Source organism: Alosa pseudoharengus, unplaced genomic scaffold (genome assembly GCF_046254945.1).
Source record: "Alosa pseudoharengus isolate Yale_2024_CS ecotype anadromous, Long Island Sound unplaced genomic scaffold, YU_APseudo_1.1 YU_APseudo_1.1_scf_5, whole genome shotgun sequence".
NCBI classification, from domain to species: Eukaryota; Metazoa; Chordata; class Actinopteri; order Clupeiformes; family Clupeidae; genus Alosa; species Alosa pseudoharengus.
In genome coordinates this window covers 21,885,411-21,910,795 of record NW_027468837.1, presented here as the reverse complement: position 1 = coordinate 21,910,795, position 25,385 = coordinate 21,885,411, and the positions used below count along the sequence as shown (strand labels likewise).

General features: G+C 41.6%; 1 protein-coding gene across 1 annotated transcript in view; it reads left to right on the top strand.

The window, feature by feature from the left end:
- The first annotated feature begins 9,625 nt into the window (after positions 1-9,625).
- The window catches only part of grip2b (glutamate receptor interacting protein 2b), a 151,473-nt gene continuing 135,713 nt past the window's right edge, over positions 9,626-25,385 (top strand). Inside the window, exon 1 of the mRNA XM_076268728.1 lies at positions 9,626-9,761. Coding sequence (XP_076124843.1) covers positions 9,626-9,761 — 136 coding nt within the window. The remainder of the gene's footprint in view (positions 9,762-25,385) is intronic.

The following is a 25,385-nucleotide window of genomic DNA, read 5'->3' as shown; positions in this document are numbered from 1 at the left end:
TTTTTATAAAGTAAAAAATTAATATAAAATCAAAGAGTGAGTTTTTGGAAAAAATAAGCTTTGTGTCCTATGAAGGCCAGTTAGCTGAGTGCAACAGATGTGTTTTGACATGGGTAGGTCAAAAGGTCAAGCCGCATAATAGATTTATAGCATTTTTGAATAGTAAAAAAATAATATAAAATCAAAGAGTGAGTTTCTGGAAAAAAAGAAGCATTGTGTACTATGAAGGGCAGTTAGCCGAGTGCAACAGATGTGTTTTGACATAGCTAGGACAAAAGGTGAAGGCACATAATAGATTTATAGCATTTTTAAATAGTAAAAAAATAATATAAAATCAAAGAGTGCGTTTTTGAAAAAAAGAAGCTTTGTGTACTATGTAGGGCAGTTAACTGAGTGCAGCAGATGTGTTTTGACATGGGTTGGTCAAAAGGTCAATTCGCATAATAGATGTATAGCATTTTTGAATAGTAAAAAAATTATATAAAATCAAAGAGTGAGTTTTTGGAAAAAAGAAGCTTTGTGTATTATGTAGGGCAGTTAGCTGAGTGCAACAGATGTGTTTTGACATGGTTAGGTCAAAAGGTCAAGCCGCATAATAGATTTATAGCATTTTTGAATAATAAAAAATGTATATAAAATCAAAGAGTGCATTTTTGGAAAAAAGAAGCTTTGTGTACTATGTAGGGCAGTTAGCCGAGTGCAGCAGATGTGTTTTGATATGGGTAAGGCGAAAGGGGAAGGCACATAATAGATTTATAGCATTTTTGAATAGTAAAAAAATAATATAAAATCAAAGAGTGAGTTTCTGGAAAAAAAGAAGCATTGTGCACTATGAAGGGCAGTTAGCCGAGTGCAACAGATGTGTTTTGACATGGCTAGGTCAAAAGGTGAAGGCACATAATAGATTTATAGCATTTTTGAATAGTAAAAAAATAATATAAAATCAAAGAGTGCGTTTTTGAAAAAAAGAAGCTTTGTGTACTATGTAGGGCAGTTAACTGAGTGCAGCAGATGTGTTTTGACATGGGTTGGTCAAAAGGTCAATTCGCATAATAGATGTATAGCATTTTTGAATAGTAAAAAAATTATATAAAATCAAAGAGTGAGTTTTTGGAAAAAAGAAGCTTTGTGTATTATGTAGGGCAGTTAGCTGAGTGCAACAGATGTGTTTTGACATGGTTAGGTCAAAAGGTCAAGCCGCATAATAGATTTATAGCATTTTTGAATAATAAAAAATGTATATAAAATCAAAGAGTGCATTTTTGGAAAAAAGAAGCTTTGTGTACTATGTAGGGCAGTTAGCCGAGTGCAGCAGATGTGTTTTGATATGGGTAAGGCGAAAGGGGAAGGCACATAATAGATTTATAGCATTTTTGAATAGTAAAAAATGTATATAAAATCAAAGAGTGTGTTTTTGAAAAAAAGAAGCTTTGTGTACTATGTAGGGCAGTTAACTGAGTGCAACAGATGTGTTTTGACATGGGTAGGTCAAAAGGTCAAGCCGCATAATAGATTTATAGCATTTTTGAATAGTAAAAAATGTATATAAAATCAAAGAGTAAGTTTTTGAAAAAAAGAAGCTTTGTGTACTATGTAGGGCAGTTAACTGAGTGCAGCAGATGTGTTTTGACATGGGTTGGTCAAAAGGTCAATTCGCATAATAGATTTATAGCATTTTTGAATAGTAAAAAATTTATATAAAATCAAAGAGTGAGTTTTTTGGAAAAAAGAAGCTTTGTGTATTATGTAGGGCAGTTAGCTGAGTGCAACAGATGTGTTTTGACATGGTTAGGTCAAAAGGTCAAGCCGCATAATAGATTTAAAGCATTTAAAGCATTTTTTTTACATTAAAAAATATTTATAAAATCAAAGAATGGATTTTTGGGAAAAAGAAGCTTTGTGTACTATATAGAGCAGTAATCCGAGTTCACCAGATGTGTTTTGACATGGGTAGGTCAAAAGGGCAAGCCGCATAATAGATTTGAAACATTTAACATTAAAAATGGTATAAAATCAAAGAGTAGGTTTTAGGGAAAAAGAAGCTTTGTGTACTAGAAAGGGCAGTAAGCCGAGTTCAGGAGATGTGTTTTAGTATGGGTAAGTCAAAAGGTGAAGCCGCATAATAGATTGAAATCTTTTATCAGCCTAAAAAATTCATAAAATCAAAACATGGGTTTTTGGACAAAAGAAGCTTTGTGTAATATAGGCAGGCCTTGTTTAAACACATTAAAGTTGGTTTGACACAAACTCGACCCTCGTAGTCAGTGCTAAATAGATTTTTCGAATGTGTCGAATATCCAACGTCCAATATAAAACCAACTTTACCACGGTAAGGTAATCAGCAAAATCCACAGGCATGAAAGGGTATGTCCACAGTTGAACTTGTCATAAGTAGGCCCCTGCTCAGAGGTACGGAAACCCCAAACAGTACTGCAACGCGCATGCCTGTGAGGCTGAAGTACTTACAACTCAGATATCTTTGATACTTTGATTTTAAAATTCTAGTGAGGTCATTATGGAGACAAGTGTGTTAGGTAGACTTGGTTTTGTTCATTGTAAGTGGAAGCTCTTTTTTCTAAGTCAAATAAATTCTAAAATCTATTTAAGAGCAACAATTGCCAGTATTTTTTTTTACAGTGTTCTGCCTGTTAAAAAGCCTATTGATTTCCTATATATATGAAACATATATTATGCAAAATATATGATGTAAAATATCATACAGAGTTAATAGATAATTCAGAGATAGTTACAATGGTGTTTCTAAGGTAGACATGGTGGTAGCTATGCTGAATAAAGCTGTTGCTATGATGGTTGCTAGGGTAATCATGTTGGTTGCTAGGGTGTTGCTAGGGTCCATATGTTGGTTGCTATGCCAAATATAGTGGTTGATCATGTTGGTTGCTATGGTGGTTGCCTGGTTGTTGCTAGTGTAATAAAGATGGTTGCTAGGTTGTTGCTAGGGTACAAATGGTGGTTGTTATGCACAATAAAGCAGTTGCTATGCTGGTTTCTTGGGCAATCGTGGTGGTTGTAAGGTTGACATTATAGTGGTGGTTGCTAGGTTGTTGCTAGGGTGATTTAGATGGTTGCTAGAGTACATATGGTGGTTGATATGTCAAATAAAGCGGTTGCTATGCTGATTGCTAGGGTAATCATGTTGGTTGCTAGGTTGACATTATAGTGGTTGTTGCTAGGGTAATTAAGATGGTTGCTAGGGTGTTGCTAGGTTACATTTAGTGGTTGTTATGCCAAATAAAGCGGTTATGTTACATGTTATTTTACAAAGTTTAGATGAAGTTTCTAAGTTAAAAGGTTCAAGTTTAATAGCTTACGGAAAAAGTGGTCAGCGGAATAATAATAAGTAGAAGAATAAGCCTAGGAAGAGCATTTTCATGTTAAAGCACACGTTGATGAAGGTTCCCACATAGACGCATGCCAGTGTGTATTTAATGAGTCTCCTGATCCTTTATACACCAGAGCTTATGAACATTAAGCACTCGCAACCCTCAGATCTGTTTTTCTTTGGTGTCCATCCATCCTAAAACGGACAGAGACTTTAATGTGTTTGCAAAAATAGCTACAGCTACACTTAAAAGTCATGAAATATTCTCTTGTATAAGTGTGTAAAATAACTGATAGTGGCACATAACAAGGCATCTTGGTGTGAAACACAACACACACACACATACGCACACACACACGTGCACCACGTGTGGGTTTGGTGGCTTGTGAGAGCCTCTCTGAGTGACTGATCCTGTTGAGCGGTCCGCCACAGTGCTGTCATGGTGACAGTCTCTTCTTCCTTTTACCACTCCATCTTCTTTCCTTCTCTCTCCCTTATTCTCCTCCCATATCCCTCCTTTCCCTGCCTTTCTAAAGGACTGTTCACACCAGGAGCGATAACCGTAAAGACAACTGTAAATATAGTGATATGAGCGTCCACACTGACCAACAATGACTGTCAGCTTTTTATCGTTCCTAAAATCGCTCTGGAAGTAATTCCCAATGATATCATTCTTCATGTCGCTATTGTGATGTGGTGTGGACGTTGTTGTTCATATTTACTAGACTTAAAATGAACTTAAAAACTTAAACTTAAAATGGTTGTTTTTGCCATTATTGTTTTAATTATCATTCCTGGTGTGAACGGCCTTTAACTGCCCCCCCCCTTCTATTTTCTTCCTTCTCCCTTTCTGTGTCTCTCTCCCTGATAGTGGAAGGAAAAGCTCTTTGCTATTGGTGCTATGCACACAAATGCCCTATTAAATATTTCCACTGTATAGGACTTAGGAGTAAGAAACTGGCAAATCCAGAATTGTCATCACTTTAGTCTGCCCAGAGGAAACCCCAAAGGAGTTCTAAATATGTGAAGGAAAAAAAGATAGAGACTGAGAGAGGGAGGGAGAGACAGAGAGAGAATCAGAGATTAGGCGGTTAGTCACTCATTGCCTGCAAACAGCTTCCTGAGCAAAAATCTGTTAAGAGAATTGCCTAGACCCTGAAAATAGTAATGGCATGGCACTGTTAAAAAAGGAGCAAACCATTGATCTGTATTAAGTAGGTTAGCCTTGCCATGGAATAATGTCTACTGCTGCCTTGCTGCTGTCTTTAGTGAGAGACCTTATGGCATCCCACGCATAGACTGATTCACTGATTCTCTGATGTCACTCTAGCATATGCCCTAGATTTCCACCTTTTTTTATTAGCATTATTTCTTGCTCTGCACGTAGGGGAGGAGGAGGTAAGTAAACTTTGAAGAATGTGAAGTTAAACTGGTGAAAAGTGTTTCCTAAGCACTTCGCTCAGCGTTCGGTTCGGTTTGGCCCAACTTTGCGTTTTTTTGTATTCGCCTCAGCACTCGCCCGGCATCTATTTCATGATGTATTCCTCTGTAATGTCCCTCACTCTCTCGGTCTCTCTCTCTTTCACTCTCTCGGTCTCTCTCTCTCACTCTCTCTGTCTCCCTCCCGCTCTTTCTCTCTCACTGTGAGCTGCTGCAACGCTCTGTCTGTGTCTGCCTGCACCAGGGAGCCTAAGGACATGAGACGTGCAGGAGAGCGATTGAAACAGATGAGAAAGACGCAGAGTGGCATAGAGAAAGAGAGCGAGAGAGATAGGAGAATGGGAAGAGGGAGAGAGTGAAGAGCAGGGAGAAAGAGAGAAAGGGGAAAAGAGACGGAATAAGAGGACTTGAGTGGGAGAGAGAGAAAGAGGGATAGGAGGAGGCAGAGGAAAGAAAGAAGCATGGATGAGGGAAAAGATAGAGAGGAAGCGAAAAAGAGTATAAGACTGAGGGAGAGATACGATAAGAGAGAAAGGGATGAGGAGAAAGAGAGAAGTGGAAGAGAATGAAGGAGAGATTTTATTACAAGAAGAGATAATTCGTTTTTGTCTTGGTGTTCCTTTCCCACCTCATTGTATTTTCCTCCAGTTCTCTCATCTCCGACCTCTTAGTGCATTTCCCTCTTCGCTCCTCTCACCACTGGGTGAAGTGGCTCTGATTAAAGCTTTTGGACGGAAACAGTGCCACTTGAAGCATCTGCTTATGACCCTATTAAAGAATTGCTCATTAGATGCAGCAGGCTACTCTGCATTTGGATGTGTTTTTTGAATTCACCCTGTCTGGACTTTTCTCTGGTGTTGAGTTGAATTTTGAGTTTAATACTTATGGTTTATCATATAATTATACCATTGATACACAATATGTTATTTTAGGACGACAGTAATTTCACTACTTCCAAAACTAAATTGAGTAATTGTACAAAATCAATATACACTATGTATTTTTATGCAACAGATGATTCCGTCTGCATAATCTGATCTAAGATAATGCCTCTCTAATTGTGCTGATTTACTAGCCTGTGCATTCTAATGGTGTTTATTGTTTTCAGAAATGCCATATAGTCACAGACATAACAAGACTCATCTTCATCTGATCCACTGATCACAGCTGTGATGTTATTTCATGATAACACACATCTTCCCCTGTTCAATCACGCTAATCCCATTAGGCTGAAGTGATAATGAATAGATTATTATCTATATTGCTTTGAGTTTTGAGTTGCGACACATAAAAAATGAGCTAAAAGTGTATGATGCCTGCTTGCTTTGTATGTTGTCCTAGAAGAACCCTGACCAAGACCAGAGATTTGAACCAGGCCATTATGGGTCAGTATGTGTCTGTATCAGCCAGGGTTTCCGTTGTCCGGTAATTACCGGACATTGGCCGGAAAAAAAATGAAATGTCCGACAAAATTAAATCTCTCCGGTCAAATTGTCCGATTGAAATTGGCTAATAATCCCGTCCCCTAACGCAATCTGAATTTGAGAATAATCCTTAATATGTAAGCCTATATTATAGCCTACGTCCTCTGGCTATGTTTTTAAATGAACAGGCTCTACCGTTTGAAAAGTAAGCTATTAAACAACACGCATAGCCTATGCTGCATTTCAAATAAGCGCACGCTTAAAACGTCCAACAACGAACAAATGAGTGAGGTGGTTCAAACATGGCCAGGCCCAGGCAGACTAGCCTTAAAAGTTTTTTCAGAGGCCAGACGCGATGGATTATGATAAATTGGTAACGTCTGAAGCCTCAGATGTCCGGTCAACTCCACCACCACCAGATAAAAAGCAGAAGTGTCGGGCGTATCTGTCGGAATCAGTGACATTGGAAGTGGAGTTGCGGGCGGTGCGGCCGCTCTAAGAGACTGTCATTCTCCGTGTACACTGGACATAAAGTGTTCTTTACCCAAAGCATACAGTAGGCCTATGCGTTCTCTGTCTATGATCATCTGCAGGGTTAGGGCCTCCTCGGCGAGGCGATTACTGGTCCGCGGATAATTTCCGGCACAATTAAACGGTATCATTGAACCGCGGCCGAAAGAAAAAGAACCTAAACATTTCCCAGAATAGGAAACATTTCTTAATGTATTGTTATCAAATAAAGAGGCATAGCATTAGGTGGTGTGGTGTAGTGGTGTGAGCGCTCATTCTTGTGTGTGCGCATCTGTGTAAGTTAAACAGTCACCACTGGAGATAACGTGGGTAGCAGCAACAAACAACGTAGCCTTTTTAAAACAACGAACAAATCGGACTCTTCTATACAGCCTGATTATACCATTCTTTAAGCTACATAGCCTGTCTCCAGTTTTCCTCAATTTGACTAATTAAGAAGGGATAATAGGATATTTGACCGGCATATCATCAAAATGTCCGGAAAACGAAACCTCTGCCGGTCACTTTGACCGGCACCATTTTTTTCTAGCGGAAACTCTGGTATCAGCCATTCAATGACTGTAGTCTACTCACGCCACCATGTACATTGATTTAACTTAACTGTATGCAGTGTCTTCAGCATGTGTCAGCTTTAACTCAATGAGTAGAAATGTTAGAATGGTAGAGTGGTAGAAATGCAATGAGAATACTCTTTAAGAGGCTTAGAGACAAGGCCTGTTTATCGGCATGGAACATTTCATACACATAAATGTTTCGAAGGGTTTCACATAAGCAGTTATAAAAACATTAAAGGACATACAGTAATATATACATAGAATAAAATAATTCAAGTGGAAATAAAAGAAAAAAGTAAAGTAATAAAACAAGTTGAAATATACAACCAAAATGCATAGTTTAATCAAAGGCATAGTGAAGGAGAAATTAAGTTTTGATTTAAAAGAAGTGTGGGTTGGGGCCGACAGATCTGAAGCCTTACGGGAGTTGTGGATAATCTAACAGGGAAATGGTTCTTCACCATTTGGGCTCTAATTTCAGGCATAGCTAGCTGACCAGTCTCTAATGATCACAAGCTTCTATCTATGTATGGCTTCTATCTTTGATAGTGTGTCTCTTGAGGGCTTTGAGAAACAAGGTTTACATCACACAGTTGGCTGCCTCCACTGCACACAAACTTGAGAGGCGGCAGCTCTGCCTCTTCAGTTGCTCCTTCACATGTTACATGTAACGTTACAGCTTGAATTGCCCCTGATGTGAAGTCATGGATTTTTTTATGTGTGCCTTCTTTGCTACTTAACTTTAATACATTCAGTATAGCATGTGCTGCATCACTAACTCTGGAGTGAGTGAGAGAGCAAGACTTTTTTTCTACTCTGTGTACTCAATATGTCACTCGTTCTGGCGCACTACGGCAAACAGGAGTGCGTGAAACTCCACTTCCTGGGCGGCTGAACAAGCGGTTTAGTGGATTAAAGCTGCAGCCTTGTGGGTGTCCTCTCAACCTTCGCATGCACTGATGAAGTTAATACCCCAACGGGCACACCGCTTCCCCCTCCCTCCGTGTCATCGCCATGGCAATGTTCTGTTGTCTTGACAAAGAGGGGTACACACACCCGACAGCTGTGAAGAGAGGGGTGAGAAATGTGGGGTACAGCGTAGGGAGCTCCCGCCCCACAAAGCTTGAAACAAAGGGCATTACACCAGATTAACTTCCTGCCTGTCATTTCCATGCTACAGGGTTGTATGAGAGTGTGTGGTGCAGTGTTTGCCATAACTGATGCATGTGTCAGTGCCTACAAGAAAGGGTTTGGAATTATCAAGGCAACATGATGCAATATATGTCTGAGTTTGACTAAGGTTTCGGTAAAAGTTAAGATTAAAAATTCTATTAACTCTGTTCTCTGTCTTAGCTGTGCTTTTTGTTATATAATTTAAACTCATTGCAATTGAGCCACATAAAAACTACAGTTAACAAATAGTTCTTCTTCTACAGTTTTAACAAACAGAGAGAGACATGTTTTCATTAGCTGAAAATGGTGTCAGTCTTGTCTCTTGGTCAAAATGGTCAGTAACTTCCCTCTGCAAAGTTTGCATATGATAAGCATATCTTGATCTCAGAGGATGTTCACAAAATTACCTCGACGGCCCCAGGAGACCCTCTTCCTTATGTTGAGCCCTTATTATGTGCTGTGTGATTCTGAGCCCTGAGCCCTTCCCTCAGTGGTGCCATAACACCTGGTTCCTGATCAGCCACCCTGAGGCGTATCCCCACAGTGTTGCCGTAGCCCCTGGTTCCTGATCAGCCACCCTGAGGCGTTATCTCTTGATTAAGGGATGAAGTCATGAGGGGAGACACACAGAGAGGGAGCGGAGAGCTGGGGGGCTCAGGGAGCTTTTGTGGAAGCTGTGTGCAGAGAGAGAGAGAGAGAGAGAGAGAGAGAGAGAGAGAGAGAGAGAAAGAGAGATTGTGTGTGTGTGTGTGTTTGTGTCCACATGGTAGGAGAGGAAGTGCATGTGTGTGTGTGTGTATGTGTGTGTGTCCTCATGGTGAGAGAGGGAGTGTGTGTCTGTGTGTGTAAGACAGAGAGTGAGTGTGTGCATGTATATGAGGACTGGCTAGGTTGATTTAATTTTTACCCCTCTCGCATACGCAGCTCGCTTGCTATTTGTGTGTGAGGGAGAGAGAGGGAGAGGGAGAGAGCAGGAGACTGAGAAGAAAAAAAAACACACTCTCACACACTCACATTCTGGCAGTCTCTTCCTCTGCTCCCTGTCTCATTTAGTCTATGTGGTGTGAGTCTAATGTAACCTCACACTCGAGAGAGAAGGATAGAGAGACAGTGAGAAAGAGCAAACGAGAGAGAATTGGCTCAGTAGCCAGGCAGCCGGGATGGACAGAGTGAATCGAGTGCTGAACATTGTGAGGCGCATGTCCCCGCGGAAACGGGAGCGGGGTTACCAGGGCGATGCCGAGAGCCCGGAGACTTGTGAGGATGGCCTGTGTTCCCTCAGCCTGTGCATTGGCGGTAAGAGAACTTGCCCCCCGTGGCAAACTTTAACTCTCTCCTCCTCTCTCTCACTCCGCCTGTCTCTCCCTCTCTCTTTTCCTCTTTCTCTCTCTCTGTCTCTCTCTCTCACCCCTTGTAAACTCCCCGCAAGTTCCCCGTCAGCCGGCGTGGTGGATATTTTGAGGATGAAAGCGCCGTGGAGCCCTCCAGGGCTGGGAGTGCGGAGAGGAGAGGAGAGGAAGGTAGTATCAGGAGGGAGGTGCAGGTGCTCTGGCTGTTCAACTGTTCATTATCAGGTGTCACTCTGATTCCCCTTGGATGCCGAGGGAAGCTGAAAGAGCCAGTTAGTGAGAGAGAGAGAGAGAAAGAGGAGGAGAGAGAGAGAGGAAGAAGGGGGCTTACCTCATGGCTTTCCTAAGGAGATGAAAGATTTGTCTTACCTTTTCATACTCAATTTTGCATTTGATCTGTGGTCAGATTATTTCTCTGTTTTCTGAGCGTGTGAGTGTTTTACATTCACAAGGCAGACTTTGAGTAGTATATCAGTGGCATTTATAAAACTACAGGATGCTTACTCTTCTTTATAGGTTTGTGTGTCTGATTTGATATTGAGTCATCAGTGTTCATAAGTAATAATTAAAAGTGCCCTTTCTTGCTGTTTGACATAGTCAGACATTTTGTATGAAGCATATTTATAGAGTTTGGGAAAGGAACTGGACTTCTCTGAAACAGTCTTCCTCAGCGTTTTATGAGCACATATCGAGCCTGCAGTTCCTTTGAAGTCGTGATGAATTGCAGTAGATGCCCTTGGTGGTGGCTGTTCCCCACGACACTCTCTCCATGTCTCCCCAGAGAAGCTTCCTTCAACAGCAGAGTACTTGCAGCTTATTATGCTGCAAGTACTCTGGCGCCACTTACACAAATGCATTAACTCTCAGAGGCAGCTCAGGTGCCATAGCTGCTGTTCTAATGGAGATGGAGTTATGTCTACTCACCTCTACTCTCAACACCTTTCAACAGGGAACCTTTCTAATGTGTTTTTTTTCCGGTTCGTTACCCTAACCCCAAGAAGTTGAGAAAACTCACAAGTGTGAACTTGGTTCACTTGGACTGTTGCTGAAACTGACATGGAGTCTACATAAATTCATTTTTTCGTTTTTAATCAGGATCACTTCTGTTCCGATCAACACCATGCATACACAACATACGGAACAACTTGTAAACGCTGTTAGCCTCGTATTAAGGGCTGTTTACACCACACCAGGAACGATAACTTAAAGATAATTATAACTATAACTATAACGATAAAAGCATCCACACTGACCAATGATAAGGAAAGTTTCTCCTCGTGTTGATTAAAGGTGCTCTAAGCGATGCTGGGTAACGTCACTTCTGTTGACTTTCAAACAAAACAGAGAGCTAGCTTGTTACTTCCTCCCCCTCCCTCCCGTGCTGCTCCCGTGCAATTGAAACTTTCCTCAACGCGCATCTCGCCTGTGATTTGCTGGAACAGTTTCTTATGTTTTCATGGGCTGGGTTTGCCCAGGTTGTTTTTGTTGCCGTTTTTGGAGCCTGGGCTGTCCACAGAGATTGCGTTTTTTTACAGTGTATTCAGGACACAGACAGCTAGTGGTTGGTTAGCTGATGTTTGCAGTAAGTGACATAAAATGTTTTAGCCTTAAAAAACGCATGGCATTGCTTAGAGCACCTTTAATGTGATAGCTAAAATTTGATGGATTCTGATTGGCTGTCAGCTTTTTATCGTTCACAAAATCACTCTGAAAGTGATCGTTCTTCATGACGTTATCGTTATAGTTTATGTGTGGATGCAGTCATTTCTATAAGCTAGGATGATACTTTTTTGCCGTTAACGTTATACATAGCTATTGTTCTTGGTGTGAACAGCAGTTTGAAAATTCTTGGGTCATGTGTTAATGTAGACAGGCAAATTTACAAAGCTTTGAAAAACGATGAGGCTAACAAACACGCTGTCTTCCTATTTCCTTCCCTGATTAGTCATGCTCCCATCACATGACTTATATTACCCTTTCCTCAAAGAAAATAATAAGATGATAAGTATTGATTAGTGATGGGGACGAGACCGCCTATGCCGAGTCCGAGTCAAGACCGAGTCTTTGAAGGGTCGAGACCGAGTCGAGACCGAGTCTGTTGGTTTCCAAATACAGTCGAGTCCAAGTCAAGACCGAGTCTTTGAGGAAGCAAGTCCGAATCGAGACCGAGTCCTTTAGGAGTCGAGACCGAGTCGAGACCAAGACCATAAAAACATGTCAGTTTTCATATTCATAATTTAATATCACCCCAGTTAATAATCAACCATTAGGCCTACAGACTAAGCTAGATTTGGAATTGTTTAGAGGAGCAGTCTTAACGTCTTAATATGGACTATGCTGACCTACAGACACTCACCGGCAGCAGAGCCATAGAGATAAATAAACGGCTCTGACGGCAGTATCTTTGCATTGCTCCATGGGATGTCATTTTTAAATAATGCCGGTCAACATTGCATTTTATTATTATTGTTGTTATGTGTTGTGTGTTTTTTTTATATGAACATAAAAAATGCGTTGGTCTCGAGGACTCGGTCTGAAATTACGAGTCTTTCTCCTCCCACTGTGGTCTGAGACCGAGTCAAGACTGAGTCTTTGAAGGAACGAGTCCGAGACGAGACCGAGACCGAGAAAGCAGAAATTGGTCTCGAGACCGGTCTCGAGTCCGAGACCTGACTCGAGTACTACATCACTAGTATTGATAACATGGATATCAAATTTCAAGCTTTGCTTACCTTGCTTTCTTTGCAAGCAACTGTTGTTCAGTTAAATTCTGCATTGTTACAGATGCCTATACATTGAACAGCATGAATGGTCTCATGTTTTTCATATCTGTATTTTTGTAGTTTGGACATAGATTTTTTCTGTTTCTGAGCTCAATACTCTCGTATGGACGTAGATTGCTTGGATTTTAAAACTCCATTATGAGATGAAATACTGTGGACGAGGCTTACCACTTAACTGTCCTTAAAAGTCCCCAACAAATTCAAGACCTTGTGATGCTGGAGCTCAAAGTGCATGCAATTAATCAGATGCCTCTTTAGACAACATATAATGCCACTTCTGACATTCTGAAGCCAGGTACCTTTAAAGGAAAGCTTGCAGATGTAGACATCATGGGTCATTACTCTGTCATCCTCTGACATATCCTCAACAAGTCATCTGTCATCCCGAGGTGATAAACTTGCAGCAGAAAGCAGTGTCTGCTTTTGTGGAACTTAAACACTGAGTCGTCTCTTGAAAGCGCCTCACAATTAAAAACCATTGCTGATGTTCTCAGAGGCTCACTGTAAAAGCTTTGCAGACAAGCCAGTCATTATGTTAATATAAATAGAGCACAGACTGAGTCCGATGAGTGATAATAGCCATTAAGTGCTCCTTGCCGTGGCAACACCCAGTGTTTTTAACAGCGGAGAAGGGGCAGTGGAGTGGCACTAACCAGATAACTGATTGGACAGGAGGTGGACCTCTCCCTCTCCCAGAGCTGCAGGCTATATATGTGCATTGCTGCTGTGGCAAACTTGTGTTAAAGGAATACGCCACCCCTAGGTGAAATTGGGTCTCTCCCCGCAGTCCCTAGAGTTGGATGAGTGAGCCAAAGCGTTTTATAGCCGACCCAGCCATTGTCCTAATCTGGAAACGGCCCGGTTAGCTTTAGCTTAGCGTAGTCGCTGTAATCCGGCGCTGCCAGCTAGCATGTCGTTGCAAAAGTGAATCAAATAACTCAAGATTTTTTATAATTATTTCTCGTAACCTGTACATTCACATCGAGTACAAATATCAATGCAAATTAACACGAAGGGATTTACTAGACCAATTTAGATTTGGAACTATTTTCGGGCATAGCACTGGCAAAGCACCCCTGCCAGGCGCAAAGACATCACGCAGCATCTGTAAACCCTCAACTTCCGGCAATACACCAGCGTGACTACCAAGTTCTCTGCTACTAGGCTGACACTGACAGGTGGGCTTTCTCTAAGAGTTCTAATGGCGATGAATATGGAAAATTAAACGATAGACGAAGATGATGACTTTGACTACCAAGATCCAAGACCCTACCTTTTCGAACCTGAGTTCACTGAAGAGGAGTTGCGAGCTTTGGATCTGGGAAGAGAGGACGTTGCGACTGGTCAAGGCGAGTCAGATGAGCGAACGAGAGCAAACACGAACTGGTGGTGTGAGTGTGGAGTGTGCCAACCCATGCCGACTGACAGGTAACGGTAAAAGGTAAAGTCGTCATATTGTCAATAGGGTGAAACGGCAGCCTAATGAAGTTATACAATAAAACTGGAAGCGACAATGTGAGTCGGACTAACGTTTCAGTTATAACTTAAGGAAGGATAGAAATTATACTTACAGGCATGGATGATGAACACTGTTCTGCCTCTGTACTGAAAATGGATGGGACGGCCGTATCCTTCAGATGTAACAGCATTTTTCTCGTAGCATACTGCATTTTCTCTTCGTAGTCCTCCGGTTTGAAATGCTCCTCGCAAACACGATACTGATTGATTTTATCCACTGGAGTTGTTGCAGGAATGCCGAGGGCAGCAAGCCAAAGATTTCTTCGTTCCACTGGGTTTGGAATTCTGTTAAACATTATGTTCGTGTATGTCCTCTGCTTGTTACCGCAGCCCTTCACACAGCAAGTAGCCATTTTTCCCCAGTAGATGTGAAACCAAAGTCCTTCGGTGAAACTAACTTCAAAATACTAACGCTGGTGTATTGCTGGAAGTTGAGGGTTTTCAGATGCTGCGTGATGTCTTTGCGCCTGGCAGCGGTGCTTTGCCGGTGCTGTGCCCGAAAATAGTTCCAAATCTAAATTGGTCTAGTAAATCCCTTCGTGTTAATTTGCATTGATATTTGTACTCGATGTGAATGTACAGGTTACGAGAAATAATTCTAAAAAATCTTGAGTTATTTGATTCACTTTTGCAACGACATGCTAGCTGGCAGCGCCGGATTACAGCGACTACGCTAAGCTAAAGCTAACCGGGCCGTTTCCAGATTAGGACAATGGCTGGGTCGGCTATAAAACGCTTTGGCTCACTCATCCAACTCTAGGGACTGCGGGGAGAGACCCAATTTCACCTAGGGGTGGCGTATTCCTTTAAGTGATGATAAGCAGGGAAATTACTTGTGTGAGTGTGTTGGGCAAAGAGTGAAGAGTTCAGACAGGCCATGTATGGGAGGGATTTAGGCCGAGAGGGAGGGACAGCGCATCATTAGGTACTGGAAGAAGAAACAGGTCTAGAAACTCCAGAACGAGTTATTCACCTGTGTTCTGGTCACAGGAGATGGACATTTGGAAATGTAGTCTTCTCTGGCCCTTCTCTTGGTGGTTTCAATAATCATCTAGTAAGCAGATAATGTGAACAAGAAGGTTATCTGTGGTGGTAAAAATGGATCAAACTACTTGTGACCATTTCAGTTTACTCCCATTGTGTAACCTATCACTTCATCTACACAAAGTCCACTTAAGTATACTTAAGCTGCCTGTAGTCAAATTCTAGGCAATCGATGTTGGAGCATATCCAAACAAAATCAAAAACACCTTCAAAATGGCAGGCTACCATTGTTTATGGTTATATGGTTATGGTTATGTCCAAAGCGACTTACAAATAAAAAACAAAAGACCACATTAAGGAAAATAGATAATGCATAGTCAATGCAATATCAATGATCAATTGCCTAATGAAAATTAACAAATACCATAATATACAAACCATAACTCATAAGAACCACTTAAATCGTAATAAAATGGACAAGAACGATAAGGGGAGATGTTTAGTGGAAACAGATTAAAACAGAGAATTTCCCACTTCCCTATGCTGTAATCAGGGAGTACATGTTAGCATTTCACCCTCCTCACTCTCTTTAGTGGCACAATTCCTTGCTTCCTAACCAGACTGGTATGTTTCATACCAGACCATACCAGTCTGGTTTTGGACAGTGTACCAATGCAGGGCAAACTTCTAGGAACAGATGCCTCAGGGACCAGGCTGGCATTCAGCATGGCATGGAGCCACTGGTGACAGGCGCCCTTTGTTAGAGACCAGGGGGCAACATCTCTCTGTGTCAGAGATCACAGGCCCCTAAGGAGAGGAGAGGGGGCCGCTGCTCTCTCTCTCTTCCCCCCAATAAACAGCCCTCAATAAACAGCACGCAAGAGTCTGTTTACATTAGACCATGCTTTTATCACCCTGTATAGCTGAACCTGTGATCTTGGTGTTGTTAGCTTCTTGCTGTACCAGACATTAGAGAGAAGTATAGCAAAATATTCACAAGTATATAAAAATGTCACGATTACATGTATTCCTTCAGCAGATGCTATTATCCATAATGGCTTACACAATGCTTCCCAGATAGTGATTTTAGTGATCAGATTACACATTATACTCCCTCCAGGGTTAGAACCCTTGATCTTGACATTGGTAAAACCACACATGACTGCACACTGACTGCAGATTTTAAAGTAATGAATATGCCTTCACATTCAATATTTTCATCATCTGTTCTGATTGGTACCCCCCCCCCCTCACATCTCTCTCGCTCTCTCTATCTCTCTCTCTCTCTCTCTCTCTCTCAGTACACCAGTCTTGGTTTCTAAACAGATCTAAAGCCACTGCGTCTCTGTCTGAGGCCTAAAGAAAGAGGCAGTGTCGTCAGCATTCGTGAGAACTCTGTGAGAAGTGCAATCGCAACAAAAGTGAACGGCTGGACTTTTGAAGTGCCATGAAAGCAAACTCTGATTCTTCATATGCCTCACTGCATCACAACGGCAGTGATGTATGGGGTTTGATGCTTTTGAACGCCAGGCTTGGTAAAAAAAAAAACAAGACAACAATTGCAAAAAAACCTCAGAAAGCTCACAGAGAAATGTGGTTCACATGAGGGGAAGCGGCACTCACACTGCTAGCTCCTTGCGGACAGTTACAGCGGGTGTTTGTCATCTCCTAGCACCGGCTCGTGCTCCACATGTGAGCTCATTTGCAAGCACTTGACTGTATAATGCAACCCTAACCAGCCCTATCTTGCTTTTGCGAAGAAAAATTAGGTCAGTGAATTCTCTTTTATGCTCTCTCTCTCTCTCTCTCTCTCTCTCTCTCTCTCTCTCTTTACCCACCACTTCTCTGTCTCAGCTTCAACACCCCCTGTTATAATGACTTCGTTATTTATGGCCCAGAGTTATTCTTTGCATTCACTGAATTGGCAGAAAAGTACTGTGAAGAGGTAACAGCCATATCGTGCCTGTGTTTAATAACTCTAAAGCAGTTATTTGTGGGGGAAATTACAAATGTAGTAAATCACATTTTCTCTCTATGAAGGAAACATATTGAATAGGCAAAAAGTGTTTTTCTTTTGAAAAAGCCAAATATGAGAATATGAAGAATGATACGTACGTGGAAGCAGTATGTTTCTGGTACGAGGAGATAGGGAACTCATCAGAACTGTGTAAATATTTTGGTAACACATTTTATCAATCCCAAATAAGCCTTTCATATTTTCATTTGAGGCAGCCTAAAGATATAAAATAATGCTTAGGCCACATATTGCAATATCAATGGATTGTCCATTAATTGTGTATCAAAATGATCCTTTCATGTGGTAGGTCTTTCAACAGCAATATTGCTGTAATAAGTAGTATAGACTGTAATTACAGCCAATAAGGTAGGCTGCTCTGCCAACCTTTACTTACTGAACAAGGTTAATTGCACCCAAATGCTGACACTAAAATGTAGCTGCTCTGTTAAGCATGATGCCAGCTTCCCAACCATTTAAACAACGACTTAACAGGCTTTTTTTATCCGAAGCTGGTCAGACACTGAGCTGCCTTTTTACCAGTATTTCAACAGGATTGGTGTAGTAGTTAGTCCAGCACCAGGATCATTGGAAACTCTTAATTAAACAAGTACAGGTGCATCTAAAACAATTTGAGTATCGTGGAAAAAGCTATTGCTCTGCACTGAAAAATGAAAAGCCCAGTTGCCTGTGTTTTGACTTGATTAGCTTATTAGAGCTCTTCTTAGATCGACATTTCTGTCTTATAAATTCTTTATTCTAATATTTTCAGATACTGGATTTTTGATTTCCATGAGCTGTTACACAGTTAAGCTATCAGATAATTAGTGTTAACTGTGAAGTCAGCTGTCGATATCCTGGCAACAGCATTCTGTGTTGCTATCTAGGCCGTCCATAACAAAATTGCTGATACCTTCCTTCCTTCTACGGCAAGTGACTAGTTATAGGTAACTGCCGTCTGTTTTGGACACAGCCACTATCTTGATATGGATTAAATTCACACCAATTTTATGGTGTAATTTTGAAGACCATCACAAGACAGTGAGGCGCAGATGTACATACATTTGCGAGCCCTAAACAGACTAAAAAGCATCTTTACCAGTCAACAGAAGCTGCATCTTGTCCACAGAACCTTTCACATTGTATTTATCATTCATATCATTCACATCATTCAGTCGCAAGCACAGTTAAAAGGAATCAAAAGTTTAGGGAAATAATGCATAAAAGGCCAACTAAGAGCTAATGCAGGGCAGTCATTTTAATCTACTTAAAAATGTCATGAGCTATTTGTACAGCTACATCAAACCTGGCAAGGATCTGTGTAGGGAAGTGGATAATGTGTAGAACTGAAAGTAAAGGTCGCTATTGACATGGTACAAATAAGCAAAAATGTTCTTCGCAAACCAGTCATCCGCGGTCACCTGCTGTTTTAAAGGAACACGCCACCCAAAATCAGTAGTGATATATGTTCTTACCGTAACTTTCACGAGTTGAGTCGTACCTCTCCCGCGTCGGTAGGTGCACTCAAACGCTCTGTCGCGCGGTGCGAATGTGTTAGCATGTTGCTATGCTAGCGGGCTCTGCCGTGGCCGTAGAGAGAGGCACATAGCAGTATTCAAACACCTCCACGTTTTACCTACTTAAATACAGTTGCACAAGTAGTTGATGAAAAATGTTAGGGCACACAACATGAAACGTGACGATTTTCCAAGCGAATAAACATGAGAACTACGATGTGTGGCGCAATAGCACTTGGGAGTACTTCGACCTAGCGTGGTAATATTATTAACACCTAATTGTAGATCCTATCCACCACAGAGTTTAGAATCCATGCTGGATCGACCCTCAGCCTCTCCCTCCCCTCTGAGCGAGAGAGGCACACACACTAGAGGTGGTGGCTGGTTGTTTTAATGTAGGCTATATGGGTGATGCAGCGCTGCTGACGTGAGGCTAGAAAGCCCTTGCCTGTTCTAGAAAGACTGATGTAATGCAGCAAATATATTAAAAGGCAAAAGTCGTACATTGGCTAGGCCTATCCCCAGAATATCAGCAGCAAACTCAGTCTCTGTCGCGCAAAACACTCTCCAAATAAAACGCACATCGGCCTGTTGCCTATTCTGCCAGCTTGTGACAATATATCGTCCAAAATGCTTGATTGCATTGCATTCTCCACATTTTTAGCTACATTTTCATGTACCACATCAGCATTTTTGTTCAGTGAATCTTTTGTAAATTGCTTTACAATTACCGTCGGGCCCTTGTCAGCAGACTTCGGCTTGCCTCTTGCCATATTCACTCCTTGTCTTCCGATGTCATTTCTGAGTCATCTACAGATGTTCACCTCCCTAAATAGAACCAACTTCAACCTGTGTTATATCCTAGATGAGACTGCCTGGGTTATTTTGTTTAGATATTAGCCTATATATAAAACACATAATTGTAGCCTACCATTCAGGGAATAGGCATTTAAAAGAGAGACAGAGAGTGATATGACTAAGAAATGACATCGGGCGATGGCAGTGCGAGATGTTCAGAACGTAAGAGCTAAAACTTCTACAAACTCACTAACATCCACAGCGGAAAAAGAAGGTAAGAAAAATAGTCGGAAAACTTAGATGTGTAAGGCAAGCAAGCAAGTTTGGCGGTTGTTACTAAAAATGTGAACATGCACGTTGCATTGTTGTGCGGTGGACTTTCAGAATGAATGGAGTCGGAGTTTCTTTAATATCGAGGCGTCATATTTGTCCGATGGCCTGCTATAAAATTAATTGCGATGTCTGTCTGAAAAAGACGCGCTCGTGCAGTCAAAATGAATGGGAGTCTTCAGAACAGGCTTGTCAGTCAACCTGACATAACAGTGTGTAAAGTAGCCTATAATGTGAATGACTTGTTATTTTATCAAGGATTTCTTTCTTTTTGCAAAAAATAAAGTACAATAGGCATTAATTAGTTGGCCAGGAGCATGCTGAAATTATGTGGCAAATTGCGTTTTTTATTACAATGATAAAATTGTAAAAGGACGTGACCGAAGCTGAGGCAAGCCAGGCAATAGGCCTATAGGCCCGACGGTAATTGTAAAGCAATTTACAAAAGATTCACTGAACAAAAATGCTGATGTGGTACATGAAAATGTAGCTAAAAATGTGGAGAATGCAATGCAATCAAGCATTTTGGACGATATATTGTCACAAGCTGGCAGAATAGGCAACAGGCCGATGTGCGTTTTATTTGGAGAGTGTTTTGCGCGACAGAGACTGAGTTTGCTGCTGATATTCTGGGGATAGGCCTAGCCAATGTACGACTTTTGCCTTTTAATATATTTGCTGCATTACATCAGTCTTTCTAGAACAGGCAAGGGCTTTCTAGCCTCACGTCAGCAGCGCTGCATCACCCATATAGCCTACATTAAAACAACCAGCCACCACCTCTAGTGTGTGTGCCTCTCTCGCTCAGAGGGGAGGGAGAGGCTGAGGGTCGATCCAGCATGGATTCTAAACTCTGTGGTGGATAGGATCTACAATTAGGTGTTAATAATATTACCACGCTAGGTCGAAGTACTCCCAAGTGCTATTGTGCCACACATTGTAGTTCTCATGTTTATTCGCTTGGAAAATCGTCACGTTTCATGTTGTGTGCCCTAACATTTTTCATCAACTACTCCTGCAACTGTATTTAAGTAGGTAAAACGTGGAGGTGTTTGAATACTGCTATGTGCCTCTCTCTACGGCCACGGCAGAGCCCGCTAGCATAGCAACATGCTAACACATTTGCGCCGCGCGACAGAGCGTTTGAGTGCACCTACCGACGCAGGAGAGGTACTACTCAACTCGTGAAAGTTACGGTAAGAACATATATCACTACTGATTTTGGGTGGCGTGTTCCTTTAATGCATACACCAGAATACAGAATCAATCCCTCTCAACACTACTCTCATGTTTTTGTATCAAAGTCACACTTTCCACTCGACCTTCCCACATGAGTAACAAAAACACAGCTTGCCATTCTGTGCTACTGTGGTAGGCAAAATGCTGTTTTAGTCCTGTGTGGTCTGTTTATACATACCATGTTTATACATACTGTACCATGCCATGTAGTGACTATCTGACATCTGGAACAGGTGCTACTCGTCTCACACACATTGCATGTGGTGAGGAATTGTGATTATCTAATCGAGCATAGCTCTCAGTATCACCACATTGATATTAGGAGAGTGGTAGCACAACTTCATCATTCAATGACATATGGAGATGTCTGTTTTTGCTCCTAGTAACTCCTAAATTGGCAGTCCAATATGGCCATCTCTGATGTTTAGCCAGTTGCATAGGAGAAATGGAGGCAGGTACCCAGATTGTTCTCAACCAGCAAGCATAAATGCTTTAGTAGTGACAAGCAGGAAGGTGAGTATGTGAAGGTCAAAGGTTTGATGTGTAATTCCGTCTAGGAGTGTGGGGGAAATGAAACACTGGGGAAACAACCCTAGTGCTTTGTGTGTATATATCTCAGTGTTTCTGTGTGTGTGAGAGAGTATGTATGTTTCTGTGTGTGTGTGTGTGTGTGTGTGTGTGTGTGTATTCCACAGTAATGTTGGTTCACAGTTACTACATCAAAGTTAAATTGGCTAGTGGTAGATCTCATTTCATTTCAACCCAGACCAGTTGGATTGAGGTCATACGTTTGGGCAGAACATTTCAGATCTCAGTGTGATGATGCTGGATGAGATCCCAGATTGCAGCTGACTCTGAAATGAGTAGTCGTCCTCTGGAAGTAGGGTAGGATTCGTTTCACCAGATGCTCCTGTGGAAAACAGTCAAATGCAAAAGCTGTTAAAGCAAGCCATAATAATGTTAATGGTGTTAATAAGTTTTGTAATCTTTCAGAAATGTGTTTGTACTTTGGACAAAATCATCGTACCATACCTTAAGATTAGGCATAAACATATTGCATCTTTCTCGTGGATATTCACGTAATTACTGTAACTGTTACATGTTCAACCAATGACAGAGATCTATTGTTCCATTTTTTCCTCTTTGTTTAATCAACATCTTCTCTGTAAACGCACATATAGATAGATAGATAGATAGATACAGTAGATAGATATATAGATGGATAGATAGATAGATATATAGATAGATATATAGATATATAGATAGATAGATAGATAGATAGATGGAGACTTTATTTATCCTGAGGGAAATTTGAACACGTTATCACAGCAGTCCATTTTAATACATGTCAGTGGGAAATACTCACACACCAAACAACAACCAAATCTGAAATGAAAAGTGAAAGTTCTTAAAAAATCTTCAGTCTTCTAATCCCGTTTTACTGTTTTTTACTCTGTATGTAATGCATTAGTAATGTTTCAATATTCTTTTTCTTATTACCCAAATATTCTTCCACTCATAATGATTTGGTCTTTTTATGATAGAAGTCACAAATACTTCTAATCTGGCCAATTTTAAGACGGAGCTCAGTTGATCATGTTCACGGAATACTGTCGGACGGAAAAAACGTGAAAACGATCGGTGCTGTCTGACGCGAGTCTGAAGCAGCCAAAGTGAGTAGATGCTGTTTCGTAATCCAGAGTCGGGGGTAGCAGTAGAGAAAGTACACCACACAGTAGAATCGCAACCTCACAGGGGTCACGGAAACAGTGAGTGTCAGTGCAGCTGCATTACCTTGGCATTTCACAAGCTCTGCTCCAGAGAATGTGTGTGTGTGTGTGTGTGTGTGTGTGTGTGTGTGTGTGTGTATGTATGTGTGTGTGTGTGTGTGTGTGTGTGTGTGTGTAACCATGTATGTGTTTGTGTATGTGTGTGTGTGTAACAGCGTGTGTTTGAAAGAGACAAACCTTCAAACCCAAATACTCAGTGGAAACAGACAGCCACCACATTTCTCCCCAGATATTAATCCAGAACCCCTCTGGTATTGGAACAGACCAGTTCTGGCACAGGTCCACTAGATCGGGGCCTGATCCAGGCCAGATCCGCACCAGAACCAGCTGCTTCCCAAGCAGTGGCATGCTGGAACATAGGAAGGCGTGACTGTCGCCTCCCCATGTCTCACCATATGGTGTAAAGTCTTGCACCCACAGCACAGATTGTCTGAAGAACACCGCTGGGTGATACCGGGGTGCGACTACACGACATGCCATGGCTCTTCCCTTTCTCTTTCTCTCTCTTTTTTCTCTCTCTTTCTCTCTCTCTCTCTCTCTCTCACTAGGGTCTCTGAGCCTCAGGTTTTTGGTTAACCAGACACTACTAGACAGCAAAAAGTTATTTATACTGTGGCTCGTCTAGGGTTAGTTCACAACAGCAGAGAAAGAAGATACTAACTTTGTTTTATTATTATTATTATTATTTTCTCTTTTATACATGTAAAAACATTTAAGGCAACAACCAAGCCAAAAAAACGGCTATAGTTGGAGTTAGATCTCCCCTTCCCTTAACAAAACAACATAAAAGTGAAAATAAGGTATCCCAAATCTCTCCGCCTTCCCTAACTACCAACAAGTACAATAGTTCTATAAAGTCACACCACAACTCAGGCAAGACAGGCAATGCAGTTTTAATAGGGCACCTCTATCCAGAGTACTCAAACAGCCCATTAGAAAGCTAATGATCATAGCTGGTATACTGCTACTGGGTTTCACCGTGGTTCTGAGCCCTTAAAACAACGAATTGCTCTATCTCACCACCACACCATCCCTATGAATGCAGTAATGAGAGAGTTTGAATCCAAGCTGTCACCAACCCACGATCACTGAACGTTTCCCCTGTCGCGCTCTCTCTCATTTCTCTTTCTCCATCGTTATTTTCTGTCTTTCCCCGCAGGCTCTCTGCAGTCGTTTCGTGTGGTCTCACTTTGAGTTCGGGGACTTTGTGAGGAAATCTCCTCCGTCGGGCTGCTCCTACTTGCTGCCTCTGTTGCTGTATAGAGGTCGCTCCCGCTGTTGTCTCGGTTTTTTGGGTTCGTTATGGTGAAGCGACGCCACTAGTGGTGCCTCTTTGATGGAGCGCAGGGGCTAGAAAGGGGTCACAAACATGCCGTCAAAGAATTCAAGTGGGAAGCGGGTCCCACACTCCTACGCTTTCGAGGCCTGGAAGTCAGCGCATGGAATCCAGATAGTCCCGATTCATTGGTGCCTCACAACTGATGTGTCAGTTTGTCTGATAAACTCCAGAGCTCTTCGTTCAACAAACAACATGTTTGCTGTATTTGTGTTTGTTTGTGTGTGTGTGTGTGATTTGTGTCTTTGTGTCCCCCTTACTGGTTCACATGAAGCGGCAGCCAGTGAGCATCAGACATAAATTTTTCATTGGCATAAGTGGGAGATGGCTGTGGAGGGACTAGAGCGCAGTGCTTGATATGTATTTGGAGTTGCGGCATGTTGCGTCAGTTTGCTACTGATCACACTTTAAAGGAACTCGTGGGGATACAGCAGCAGCTCTACAGCCATCGGCTGGGGAGGCAGAGGTATCTGCAGGAGAGGACTTATGGCTCATATGTAGGCTGCACATGTGTGTGTGTGTGCACGTCTGACTATCTCTCTCTCTATCTCTCTCTCTCTCTCTCTCTTTCTATATGTGTGTGTGTGTGTGTGTGTGTGTGTGTCATACAGATAGACAGACAGACAGTATAAATCAAGAAGCCCACCAACAGGTTATCAAACGAACAAACATATTAATTTATCCCAAATGACCAAGCATATTCATTTATCTCAAATGCATCATAGGTACCTCTGTTGTTGCCCATAAACAAACAGTTAAGTCCAGCCCTAGTCCCATTACTAAACCATGGCTAAATGATTTATCTCACAGCAAACAAAACAGCATGAATTAATAACCACAAAGTGTGGGTAAACAGTTACGATACATGCACTTTATGACAAATACATCAAGGCAACAATAAAACAAACTAAGCACTTGCCATTCTAAGGTTCAACATTTGTAACCCTTGACCTTGTTGGCTGGGCCTTCAACATGATGAAAACATTAGTGGGTAAAAAATTAAATACAGAAACAGAATTATAGGTATATTGTGATATTCAAATTGATTCTCCAAATTCCCCTGGGACATATTGCTACAGTGTAAACCTTATGTTGACACACACACACACACACACACACACATACATGTACACACACACATACACATTATTGGCATGCTGACTATCATTGCTCTGTGTCTCTGCTGGGTAACTCAGTGATATTTTACTCAAAGATCCCTGGAGTTTCTGATGTCTGACTCTGATCGGAAGGACTCATTTTAT